This window comes from Plecotus auritus (genome assembly GCF_963455305.1).
Source record: "Plecotus auritus genome assembly, chromosome: 9".
NCBI lineage: Eukaryota > Metazoa > Chordata > Mammalia > Chiroptera > Vespertilionidae > Plecotus > Plecotus auritus.
In genome coordinates, this window is record NC_137783.1 from 92,709,941 (window position 1) to 92,723,403 (window position 13,463).

At 47.5% G+C, this 13,463-nt stretch overlaps 1 protein-coding gene across 1 annotated transcript; it reads left to right on the forward strand.

Annotated features, from left to right (window-relative positions):
• Positions 1–701: 701 nt before the first annotated feature.
• On the forward strand, positions 702–13,052 carry LOC308257805 (transmembrane 4 L6 family member 1-like). Its single transcript, XM_080687869.1, has 6 exons — positions 702–761; positions 3,173–3,355; positions 7,297–7,362; positions 8,597–8,742; positions 12,568–12,754; positions 12,922–13,052. The coding sequence occupies exons 2-6, from the start codon at positions 3,185–3,187 to the stop codon at positions 12,940–12,942; spliced, it is 591 nt and encodes a 196-aa protein (XP_080543995.1). The 5' UTR covers positions 702–761; positions 3,173–3,184; the 3' UTR covers positions 12,943–13,052.
• Positions 13,053–13,463: the final 411 nt, after the last annotated feature.

Consider the following 13,463-nt stretch of genomic DNA (forward strand, 5'->3'; position numbering starts at 1 on the left):
TCCAACCCCCTCACCCTCACCGCCCCCTACCCCCCCCCCCCGCCCCCGCCCCAGTCAATAACCTGGGCCTTTCCCACAGATGTTCACACAGGGCTGATGCCTGCCCTGCCCGCCAACATCCAGAGCAATCACAGCCCTACGCCTTCCTCCATCTCAGCTCCATGGAAACACATCCGCCAGGGAAACTGTTCAGAGGTTATCAGGCGTGAACCAGTGCAGGGAGTCTTTGCGGCTGGGTGGCTGGGCTCCTCCCCTGGGGCCGCCCGGCAGGGGAGGCAGTGCCAGCTCTTATTGGGGAAATTTGAGCTACTTTGCCCAGTCTAGGGGGTAGCAGGAGAGAGGAGGGGACAGACAGGAAGAGGGGAGCCCGCGTGTCGCAGAGCCCAGCCTGCCATAGTGCTGAGTGGCCTGAGCGGGGCCTGGAAAGGTTTTGGGCCTCGGCCTCTGAGACAAAGGTCTTGTTCATTCAGAAGGCTCTGGGGAAGAGTAGGCGCTGTCGTTGGTTGTCTAAAACGGTGCTGTAAGGTGGGAACCTGGGACTTGCTGCTCTCCGACATCTTCTAAGTGTTCACCTTGTGTCTCCTGAAAGGTGGAAGGATCCAGAGCCCACCCAGGAACTTCCAGAAGCTGAGCTAGAAAATTCTCTGGAACTGCAACACGGCCTGCAGGGCCCCTTCACTGCTGCTGGCCTGGTGGGGCCAGGGTGGCTTGGCCAGAAGCAGCTTCCCAGCAAGCCTGCGCCCCAAACCCCCACTGACCAGGTACTGGGTTGATGGGTGTGTCTGTGTGTTTCTGCTCAGGGATGGGCAGGATTGCTGTTGAAAGCTAGTGCCATGGCTTGGCACTACCCAGCCAGCCTAAAAGCCTCAATGCGGCCACCAGGCTGTCCAAACCCAAACTTGGGGTACAATTGTCCGACAATTATGAATATGACTATTTGGGAAGCATGAGGCAGGTGATTTGAAATGAAGTCTGTGTTTAAGGAACCCAAGGGCTTGTGCTTGTACCACCTGTTGAGGCCAAAAACTATGGGAACTGGATAGACTCAGAAGCCGATCTGCCCCATTACAAGCTGTGTGGCCTCAGACAAGTTTCTTAGCTTCTCTGAGCTTCAGACTGTGTCCAGCAACAAATGCATAAAATGGGTATTATAATGATGTCTCTGTGATGGGATTATTGAAGAATCAAATGAAGTCAAGTCTGTGGACATGATTGTGACTATTTTTGCCGTTTTATTCCCACTACCTAGCTGTATAACCTTGAACAAATAATTTTAACGCCCTGGGGCTATGCTTCCCAGGAAATGAAGGGACTGGATTTCTAAGAGTTCTTAGTATCTCTAAGAGTCTCTGCCATGGCCCAAGGGAATGATCAGATTCTTATAGTTTAATTAAGTGCCGTCCTTGAGTGCCACACGGTCCCCCTTTCCAAATGTGATCCCAGTCTTCACCCACCCTCCCTTCCTCTTAAAAAGATCTGCAATTTTCCCACAGGGTGAGCACAGCTGTATTCACTACACCAAGAGCTGTGACATCATGTGCTAAGGAGAAATAGGAGGCTGTTGGGTTTGTACCCTTTTACAGGATGTAAGAAGGCTCAACAGCCCTGGCTTCTCAGAGCTCCCAGTCCCTACTCACCTGCCCTAAATGGGAATAACTAGAGGTGGGAATGGGCAAACCAACATTTTAGTATCAGGTCTGACATTTACTTCTGGGAGACCCTGGATTCTATAATACTGTTTCCTTGTGGAGCTGTTAGCTATAACCTCACGGGGATTAAATGAAATAATGTCTATACTGTGCCTTGAGCAAATAGCAAGTAGTTGCGTGTTGTTGTTGCACCTCATCCAGTATTATGCCCCTCTAAGTGTTAAATTTTTGTGATCACAGTTGTTAGTGATCATAATGGGGAGTGAGGTCAACAGTTTCAATCTCCTCCATCCAAGCAAAGGAGCCAGAGGCAGCACCCCATTCAGGCGTCAGCTTTCTGCAGCCTGGACTTAGATAACAGTTAGAAATAAGACCCCAAGCATTATCTTCCTGTGTAAGCCATTGTTCACTAATAACTATTTGAACCTTCTAAGGAACAGAGAGCTAATGCCAGACATTTCTCAGTTGTGGTCCCTGGCCGTGCAAATTACTGCAGGTTTCCCCCTGTGGGACTGGCCAGTCCAGGCACCAGGCCTCCATGTCTGGGGAGCGGGGTAGTGAATGAGCTGCTACTCAAGAGCCAGTCAACAATCTCAGCTTGAATCTGAGTCAAGAATGCCACAAAGAGGTGTGAGGAGAGCGCCCCCTAACACGAAACTGGAACACCTCCCGGGTCGCAGTGACATTCCACAGGCTTCTCCCGCAGCCCTCACCCAGCGAATGAATTACTGTCTTGAATCTCCTGTTTGTTTGGTAGCAGTGAGTGTAGGGAAAATAAGATGTAGAACCTTTCCCTCCCTCCATGTGCCTCCATCCTGGCTTCTCTGAAACCTCCAGGCTCAATAAACTTGACTGACAAAGAATGTGAGAAAAGACGTTTGCTACATAAATAAAATGAGATTATTCCAAGTCCCCTGGTTCTTTACTCTCCAGCAACCATGCATTGAGAGCTTTGTATGAGAATATTTGAATATATTACCTTATTTTCATCCTCTCACAGATCCCACAAGGGGAGGACTATTGTCAAACCCATTTTACAGATGAGGAAATTGAGGTGAGAGAGGTTAAATACCTTGCCCAAGGTCACATAGCTGCTGTGTAGTGGAGCCAGGGTTCAGACCCCAGATCTAGTTCATAATCACTATGGGAATTAGTCCTGGAGTGGATGAAAGAACCAGAACAGGATACCAGTAATTTCCTAAATACGACCTCAGTCCCCCCTGCCCAACCCACCACCAGTCCTTTAAGGAAACCTATGGGACATCTAGTATGAGCCAGCAGTTTTCACATTGATTTTACTTCCTTTGGTCCATACCCTACCATCTAGGAGGTCGATATTTTTCTCTGCTTTACAGAGGAAACTGAGCCTCAGAGAGATGTGTGCCTTCCAGTCACACCACCTACCAGTGAGAAGGTGGGAAGGTGGGCGTGGCACCTGCTCTTGGGGCTCTGCGGTGGTGCACTCTCTCCAGGTGCAGTGGCTGCAGTGGCAGGTTCCTGGTTGCTTTCTCTCTCTCTTCCAGGGAGGAGTCACCATGTGCTCTGAGATGGGCTCCAGGTACACCGGCATGCTGCTGTTGCCCTTGGCCATCGCTGCCATCATTGCCAACCTCCTGCTGTACTTTCCCAATGGGCAGGTGCTGGAGCCTGCCAAGATCACAGACTTGGTCTGGTTTTTCCATGGCTTTCTTGGAGCTGGACTCTTGGTAAGAATGAGGTTTAGCCCTAGCCAGTTTGCTCAGTGGATAGAGTGTCAGCCCACGGACTGAAGGGTCCCGGGTTTGATTCTGGTCAAGGACACATATCTCAGTTGCAGGCTCGATCCCCAGCCCTGGTCGGGACACATGTGGGAGGTAACCAATCGATATGTCTCTCTCACATCGATGCTTCTCTCTCTGTGTCTCCCCCTTGCTTCCACTCTCTCTAAAAATCAATGGGAAAGATTAACAACAACAACAAAAAGAATGAGGTTTAGCTAGCTTACCTCTTCCAGATGAAGGGTTCCCCTTAACACCCGGCAAGTCACAGAGCAATTGTCTCTTCTTCAAGCCACATTCCCTGGGCCCCGGAGCATGGCTGGCTGCTCCTCCTCTGTACCCACAACACATGATACATAAACAGTTTCCACATTGTGCCCAACATATCAAGCATCTTTTTATGTCCCTGCTTCCCCCATTGGGCTGTGAACTCCTCCAGAATAGAGTCCAAATCTTGTTAACCTTTGCCCACTGAGAACCTACCTAGCAAATTGCCGGCTGATACTAGAGCTTAATATATGGCTGCTAATTGCATGAAAGATACACTTTATAAAAAGCATAATAACTGAGTATTTGTCAAGTTCATCTGGTTTCAAGATGACCACCTTGAAATATAAATTATGTCACTCCCATCCAGGCTTCCCTACGCAAAATTATGGGATTAGCAAACTTTTTAGTAAAAGGCCAGGTGGTAAATATTTCCAGCTTTGCAAGCAATGTGGTCTCTTGTTTCAACCACTCAAGCTCTGTCATCATAGGGCAAACACAGCCATAGGCAATATGTAAGCAAATGGGTGTGGCTATATTGCAATAAAACTTTATTTATTAAGCAGGCAACTTACTGGATTAGCCCACAGGTTGTAGTTTGTTACCCCCTGAAGTAGACATTCTGTGTTTTCCTTCTTTTCTGCATTTGTTTTCATTTGGCTCCTCCTTTCCCAGTAGTCCCTTTTGAAAAGATCATTTAATTATTCGAGGCCCCAGTGCCAGGCACTGAGTAAGTGTTCAGTAAATGGATGAATGCATGGGGCATAAGGAAGCCTCAGAAAAAGTTGACTATCTCCCTTCCTGCTTCTTCTCCCCCCACACAGTATTAGATGCAGTGATGTCTCAAGTTACATCCCCTGACCACCCACCCCTCCCTGCACAAGAGAACATCGAAACCAGCAATACCTGGGCCAAGGTTGTTGGTTTCTCAGCTCAGAGCCCTTCCTTATGGGCAGCGCGGACCCAGGAGTCTAACAGACCCTGCTCAGATGATGAGTCTGCCCTGTGCCTGCTGTGCGACTTCCCTGAGCTGCAGTGAAAGGAAAATCCACACCATCTCACAACAGGGTGGAGACACTAAATGAGACCATGTCTGCAGAGTGCCCCCAACCCCTGGCAGCCAGTGAAATTCGAGCTGTCCCCTTTCCTGGCTCGATTCCCTGCTCCTTCACCTTCTCTGTGGGTCCACCCAGTGCCTGTCTCCTGCCTCTGACCTTCGCTGCTTCCTTCTGCGGGGCAGGTTTGCATTTCTCAGCTCCAACACCAGGCAAATTCCTAAACTCACTCTCTTCAACTGTAGAACGCATAGGAACATTAGCACCCAACTTCTCTCAAAATATAAATGAGCGGGTACAGTGACTATTGAAAGGAATCAAGCAGCTTGAGACCTGGGTTTCCTAAAAGCAGAATCTCAGAACCTATATTTGAAGAGAATGACTCAGAGGGAAAGCATTCTCTGATCAGGAGGAAAACAGAGGGAGCCCAGCTCAATCAGGGACCCGACACCCTGTCTGCACAGCACCCCTTAACACCAGCAGACTTGTCCAACCTTGGCTACAGCTTTCCAACAAAACCTCCCAGATCTCCTGGGAAATTGGTTGCATAAAATAAAAAATAAAGCCAGTCTCTTCTCTCTCTCTCTCTCTCTCTCTCTCTCTCTCTCTCTTTCCTTTTCTTTTCCTTCTTTTTTGTCCAGTCAGTCTTTAGTGCTGCTCTATGTCTTCCTATGTGCCCAGCTCTAGGGCAAACTAAGGCAGTGGCCATGGGGTTGGAGAGAAGAGGGTGTACTTGAGCTGTGAGATGTTAGGCACAGCATTGCATCTCTCTGAAGTCTCTGTAAAATGTGGATAGCAATAATAGCCATCTCCTACGGTTATGGTGAGCACTGTATGAGATCATATAGAGAGTCAAGTCTGGCTTGTGGCTAGTTCTCATTCAATGTCAGCCATAAAAGAACCAGAGCAAGGGGAGGTCAAACCATCCTTGTACCTATGGAGTTGGATCCACCCACTTCCACTATAAAGAGAGAGCTGATAATCAGGCAAAGTCAGTGCACTCTTCTCCAGTACTGTGGATACACACTGCCAAATCCTGTGGCTCTCCTTTTACTGGATGCCATGGAACTGCCCCAGCTCTCCTCAAGATGTCAAAACTTGCACACCAGCTGGGAGTTTGGTGCAGTGTCTGCATGTTTTGCTTTACGGTGACTTGGATACTCTGGGGAGGGGAAATGTGCCCTCCATTTCTCCACAGTCCCCACCACTCCCTAATACCTTATACCAGGACATTACTTTTTTGCTTAAAATTACATGCAGAGCCTCTAAAGTCATGTGAGTTTGCCTCTCAATCCCCCCACACCCAGCCTCAGGCTATCATCTTTAGCATTAACCACATACCAATCATATTTTCCCTAAGGTATGTCTTAGTCACCTTGATGAGGATAGGGGACTGGAGATCTCTCAGATGTTTGCATCAGCAAACACATTACCAACCCTTTCTCGGGTGAGGTGATTTTTTTTTTTTCATAAAGTTAAGTTCATTCATTGTGTATTTATTTCCTATTCCTGGCTCATGGTCTTAGCATGCCAGTGCCCTTTCTTCTATCCCACACTGCCAGAAGAAACAGGGGGAAGCGTCATCACAAATTTTACCACCATGTCCTTGGGTCTGGTTCTGTGTCCGGCACTGGGGTAAGAGCTGCTGCCCCCCAGAGCTCAGAGCCCAGAGCCCAGAGGGAGGAGGAGGATGCAGTGTGCTCAGGGCAACAGGACAGAGTGGTGGGAAGGAAGAAGCTATTCACTTTAGCTTCGGGGGAGGGGAGAGAGAGGGGGAGGTCACTGAAAACTACAAAGAGGGCATGTGGTGTCTCACAGCTGCTATAATCAATTACCACAAACCTGGTGGCTTGAAACATCAGAAATGTATTCCCTCACAGTTCTTAAAGTTCTAATGAAATGTGTTGGCAAAACCCCATGTTCTGTGCTCTAGGGAAAAATCCATTCCCTGCCTTTTCTGGTGGCTGCTGGCATTCCTTGACTTGTGGCTCCATCACTCCATCTTCACAGCCTCTGCCTCTGCCTTCTCCTCTGTGTGCTGGTCTCTCAAAACTCTCCCTGCATATGATCTTATTTAGGGCCCACCCAGGGTAAACTCCTAGTAAGACCCCAATTTAACCACATCATTAGTCATAGAGGGTACAATTCACAGGTCCCAGGATTAGGAAGTGAAGATATCTTTAGGGTTTGGAGAGGGGCATTTTTTAGCCTACCACAGTAGATAGCTTCTAAACGGACCCTTTGAGGGTGAAGAGGAGTTTACCTTATGGCCAAGGGTGAAAGGCCTATTCAAGGCCCCGAGGCAGGAAAGTCCTGGGTCCATCCCGGGAGGCCATAAACTGGTGTGTCAGGAGGTCTGAATGATGGAGGGGAGGTGAAGCCACAAAGGGCTCATGTACACCCACAAAGGGCTCATGTACACCAAGTCAGGGCCTATGTCGTATTCTACAGGCAATGAGGAATCATTGTACATTTTTAAAAGCTAGAGACACATCAAAACCTTGTTCCAAAAGGGTAACCTTCCCTTCATTACAAGAGTTTTAATTTTTATTTATATTGTTGCCACAGGTTATGGTGCCAGCACTAATGCTGTTGAGAGGAGGTGGAGGAGGCTGCTGTGTCCACAGATGTGGGGTAAGTTCTGTGGATTCTACAGAATGTTTAACCTCCTACCTACCCACCCCTCCCGCAAAGGGATTATTCCCTAGGCCATGTGCTTTTAGACCAATACTCCTTTGGAACATAGTGATATTACGCAGGGCTCTAGCCAAAAGAGATCCCAGGAAAAACGAACCTGGAGAAGATGTGAGGAGAGTCATTTGCATTGGACACAAAGCTCTGGTAGACCAGCCTGCTAACATTTGGTTGTTTGCACTTCTATCTGTCTGCCTGTCTGTCTGTGGAGAGGTCTAGGACCCTCACATCCTCTGACTTTCCTATCCCCTAGTAGCAAATGGGGTAACACATCACAGAACTGGGATTCAAGCAAGAAGGGATGTTGAAGATTGTACTCTCAAAAACACTTTCACAGGAATTCTCTCAAAATGTCCTGTGAAGAACAAAAGCTGCCACTCCGTAAGTTCTTCCATTACGAATTTATTTCTTGTTCCTCATCACAGCAAGCTGTCCATTGCTTTTAGGTTCCTAGTTCGCACACCATCTCATTTCTCTTTTCTGCTTCAAAAGTCCCTGCCCCAACCCTTGCAGCTCCCAATCAGACTGTCCGCAGAGATCTTAGCCCCATGTCGCCTGAGGACTATCTCCAAGGAGCTCCCTGAGTCATTCCTTTCCGCTCCAGCTGTCCCCCTGCCTTACTCCCTGTGAGAGGGACACAACATGGATGTGTCAGGAATAAAAGCTCATGCTTTGAAGCAAACAAGTTCATCAGCTTCTCCCCAATTCATTAATGTGCTAATATGCCACCTTCCCTCGACACTTGCCTCACTGTGACACTCCCTCACCCACCCACCCAGTCAACAGATATTCTATGGAGTTTGTACACAGCACAGCCCTTCAATTGGTCACTGACTCTGGCATTAGAAAAATAATTATTCATTTACTCCTCCAACCATACAACAAACACGTACTGAACACCGAGCACCAGGATGGCAAATAGTAGTGGATCAGTTCATTCTTTAGAATTGTAACTGGAGTAGATCAATGGACAGAGGGCGTCTTACCTCCAGCACTCATTTTGTACATTTGAGAAGCAAAACAAGGACACCTACTTGGTCTGGCATTTGCAAGAAAAGATTTGGATCCTTTGCAATTTGCCAGGAAACTCAGGGGCTGCATCTGTAAAAAGCTGGCTTCCCACCCACCATCCTTCCCATTGCTGCACTGAATTTCTGACTCTGTTCCATTGCAGATGCTGTTCCCTGTGCTTCTGGCCATACAGGGCACAATGGGGGCTGTGTACTGTGTGGTCATTTCTTCACTGGGTTTGCTCAGTGGCCCCTTCTGTGACACAGGCAGTGGAAACTACACCTACCCTTTCAGGAATGACAGCCTGGAGTGAGTAGCATTCATGGTCTGGGGTCAGTGTCTAACATCTAATGACAATACAGCTGATGACCACAAAGAGTATGTGCTCTCAGTATTGACCAAGGGACCAGGTACTTTCATTCATACCTACTGTCTTGTTCCTCTCTCCACACCTGCTTCCAAATCTATAATCTCTAGGAGGTGATTGGCCAAGGGGAGAAGTGCCCATGAATTAAGCAGTCCGCCCAAGGTATTCAATATATTTAATACCTGATTTCATTAGTCCCAGTTATTAAACTCAACTGAGTATGTGCTAAGGGTCTGCTTAGTACTTGCTAGGCACTGTGAAAAGAGAAGGGAGTGCAAAGGAAGGATGAGACAACTTGCCTATTTGCAAGTAGTTCACAGTCAAACTGGGAAGACAATTACCAAGTTTGGAATTACACAAATTACCTGTAATGTCTGGACCCTGTGATTATGATGCACATTTATTTTCCTGAAGGGATACAGAAAGAAACCCAACACCAATTGATTGAGAAAGACCCTGTTTCTCTTTTCATTTCATGTTCTCTCCCTGGCAGGTCTCATCCATCCCCGTGGCTTTCACAACCATCCATCTATCCATGTAAATAATCCCAAAATGTCTATTTCAAGCTTAAATCTTCTAAATTCTTGACCCAAATATCTAATTACGTCCTTGAAGTTTCCTCTTGAACACATAGTATTTCGATATTAATATGTCCTAAACTCTATATTCACAAATCTCTTATTGGTCATCCCCATCCTAGTAAATGACACCTAAAAGCTGTGAGTTATCTTTGATTCTTCTTCCTCTTACTTCCCATGTTCAATCCATTACCAGATCTTGTCAATTCTCTCCTGACAATATCTTGAATATACATTGCTTTTCACCTAGTCTGTATCACCCTGTTCCCAATCTCCAACACCATCTACCTTCAACAAATACCTGTTGGGGGAGCTCATCCAGAAGACGTGATCGCCAATTGACAGTCAAGCTGGACTTGGGCAATTGGAGGCTCCTCAGCCCTCCCCCGTCCTTGAAATGTGCATTCACTTGCCTTCCCCACTCCCAGAATCTGTTCCAAGTATACAGCCTGGAGAGAGCAATGTGATATTGAGACTATACGTGACTGAATCCAGTGAGGGCCTCTCTATAAAAACTTTTAAGATGCTGGCAGGTGGGTGGGTATGGAAAACTCCTCATCTTGTAGCCATATAAGTATTGTAACTAAATTCCCTTGCTTATTAAACGTGCCACCTACCAGTCTGGCGTGGTTTATCTTTTTCTTCAGCTGCTCCCTAACCACCCTCTGTAGGGGCTGGTTTCGAGTCACACCTGGGAAGCTCCTGACCAGGTTTAGGAAGCAACAGTATCCCAGTTCCATTTTGCCCTTTAAGCCTTTTGCCATAGGTTAGCCAAAAGGGTTTTTGTAAAATGTAAAGATGCTGATAAGGTCAATAAATTTTTACATTTAAAGAAACTTAAATGTAAGTTTAAGTTTGGAAACTCAATAGATACGTATATGAATATGGGTAAAGGTAGAAATAAAGACAGGAATGTCAAGTAATATACAGCTCTATGAAATATGGCCTGAAATTACTTTCTCTTTATCCAACTAGTACACTGTGAGTCCAAATTTCCCTTACAGTTTTTGCTCACATGCTATTTCTCTTTATAATTCACTAGAGGCCCGGTGCATGAAATTCGTGCACGGGCGTGTGTGTCCCTCAGCCCAGCCTGCACCCTCTCCAATCTGGGACCCCTCGAGGGATGTCCGACTGCCTTTTTAGGCCCAATCCCTGGTGGGATCGGGCCTAAAAGGGCAGTCGGACATCCCTCTCACAATCCAGGACTGCTGGCTCCCAACTGCTCGCCTGCATACCTTCCTGATTGCCCCTAACTGCTTCTGCCTGCCAGCCTGATCACCCCCTAACCACTCCCCTGCCAGCCTGATTGATGCCTAACTGCTCCCCTGCTAGCCTGTTTTCCCCTAACTGCCCTCCCCTGCAGGCTTGGTCACCCCTAACCGCCCTCCCCTGCAGGCCTGGTCACCCCTAACTGCCCTCCCCTGTAGGCCTGGTCCCTCCCAACTGCCCTCCCTGCTGGCCTGATCGCCCACAACTGCCCTCCCTTGCAGGCCTGGTCCCTCTCAACTGCCCTCCCTTGATGGCCATCTTGTGGCGGCCGTCTTGTGTCCACATGGGGGCAGGATCTTTGACCACATGGGGCAGCCATCTTGTGTGTTGGAGTGATGCTCAATCTGCATATTACTCTTTTATTAGATAAGATAGAGGCCTGGTGCACTGGTGGGGGGCAGCTGGTTTGCCCTAAAAAGTGTCCTGGATCAGGGTGGGGGTTCCCTTGGGGCGTGGGGCGGCCTGGGCAAGGGGCCTGTGGTGGTTTGCAGGCCGGCCACACCCCCTGGTGACCCAAGTGGAGGCCCTGGTATCTGGGGTTTGTTTATCTTCTATAATTGAAACTTTGTAGCCTGGAGCGGAGCCAAGCCTTCTGCTTCCTCCATGGCGGCAGCCATTTTTTGGGGGATTTATGTATCTTCTATAATTGAAACTTTGTAGCCTTAAGTGGAGGCCTGGGCCAGCCAGGTGTGCGGAAAGCTTGGCTTCCTCCATTGCCCGGGGCAACCCTAGCCTCCTGCTCTTTCCAGCTCCGTGGCTGCCGCCATTTCTGTTTGGGTTTATGTATCTTCTATTATTGAAACTTTGTAGCCTTGAGTGGAGGCCTAGGCCGGCAAGGGCAGGCGGAAAGCTTGGCTTCCTCCATCGCCGGGGAAACCCAAGCCTCCCTCCTGCTCTCTGTGGCTGTAGCCATCTTGGTTGGGTTTATTTGCATGTTCGCTCCTGATTGGCTGGTGGGCGTGGCTGGTGGGCATGGCTGGTGGGTGTAGCGGAGTGATGGTTAATTTGCATATTACTCTTTTATTAGATAGGATTGCTCTCCTCTGTGCTGCTGTCTCCTTCAAGGCCAAGTGACTCCAGCTTTCCCTATGAAGCCTTCTCCAGCTACTCTACATCTCTAGCCTTCCCCTTTCTAAGATATAACTAAACCATAATGCCTACTGCATGGCAGGCAATGTGCTAACACCTGACCTAATCCTCCCAATCACTCTATGGTATTGATGCCATTTTTTAAATTTAATTTTTTTAAAGAGAGGAAGGGAGGGTATACATCAATTTATTGTTCCAATTATTTATGCATTCACTGGTTGATTCCTGTATGTGCCTTAATCAGGAATTGAACTCACAACCTTGGCAAATTGGGATGATGCTCTAACCCAGTGGTCGGCAAACTGCGGCTCTGTTGACTAATGAGTTTGCCAACCACTACTCTAACCAGCTGAGCTATTCGGCCAGGACCTTGTCATCATTTTTAATGCCATTTTACACATAAGGAATCTGATATACAAAAACATTTAGGAAACTTATTGTAGAACTTTTTAATGAGGAAGCTGGAGTTAGGACCTGGTTCTCTGGGACTTTCACACCCAAGCTCTTAACCACTTCCACTGCCTCTGGGACCTTATAGCAGCCGTTAAAATCCTGTAGCCCAGGGTTTCCCACTTCTTCATATGCTGTCTTGTGCAGCTATGACTACATCCACAATGCCTTGCTGAGAAACTTGGCTGTCAGAGGGAAAGGGTCTGCTCAGCCTTTCCACCAAGGAGCAATAATAAAGCTTCTATCTTTATGAAGATGAGAACAATGAAGACCCTGAAGCTTTGTAATCTCCTGTGTTAGACTAGTGCCTCTCCCGAAACACCTCCCTCCCTTCACTGTCTCTCAAAGCCAGGCTCATTTTCTCGTCTATCCTGGCAGGGACAACTACTTGTTCAACCAGCCCACCTGGGCCACGTGCCAAGAGCCTGAGCATATCGTCCTTTGGAACGTGGTCTTGTTCTCCATCCTCCTAGGGATCGGCGTGGTCGAAGCAGTGCTTTGCCTTAGCCAAGTCATCAGTGGACTCTGTGACGTCTACTGTGGCACCTGCATCCGAAAAGGACAGGTGAGTGCTCCTAGAACTGGGAATTTTTCAGTCACTTCCCCTTGATCTGTTCCACGCTGTCTCTCTCCTGCCCTGGCTCCACATGGCCAGAAGTAAGCCAGTAACTAGGAAATGCCTTTTGACATGTAGAACCTCATTTGCCACTCTGGGTTTAATTTTTCTTTCAGGTGAACATAACTGGTTTATGAGGAGCCTAAGAAATCACAACTGATTGACAGGTGAAAGAGAATCCGCAGGTTTCCGGAGGACTGGATTTGGCGAATGTCAATCTCCAGAGTTCTGAGAAGCTGAGAAAAAAGCCCCCGACTTTCTTACCAGAGTAGGTTTGTATGAAGGACAACAGTGTTGTGAACTTCATCCACTTTGCTAGAATCAAGATTGACGTTTCCTCCAAATGATCTCTAGAAATGATATCAGAAGTCATAGGGATGTACAATGATAGAAATAAAAATATATATATAATAATAGATGCTTAATGTATTTGGTGGTTATTATATCCAGGCCCTGTGCTAAGCACTTTACACAATTTCAGTTAATCCTATAAAGCAAGTGGCATTATAATGCCATATTGCAGATGAGGAATCTCAGGCTCAGAGAGGTTCAGTTGCTTGTCTGAAGTCAGTGAATCTAAGTTTTGAATTTGAGCCTGATTCCAACATTTACAGTCTAGACCACTTTCCTGTGGATCTCAGAGATTATTGCTTAGACA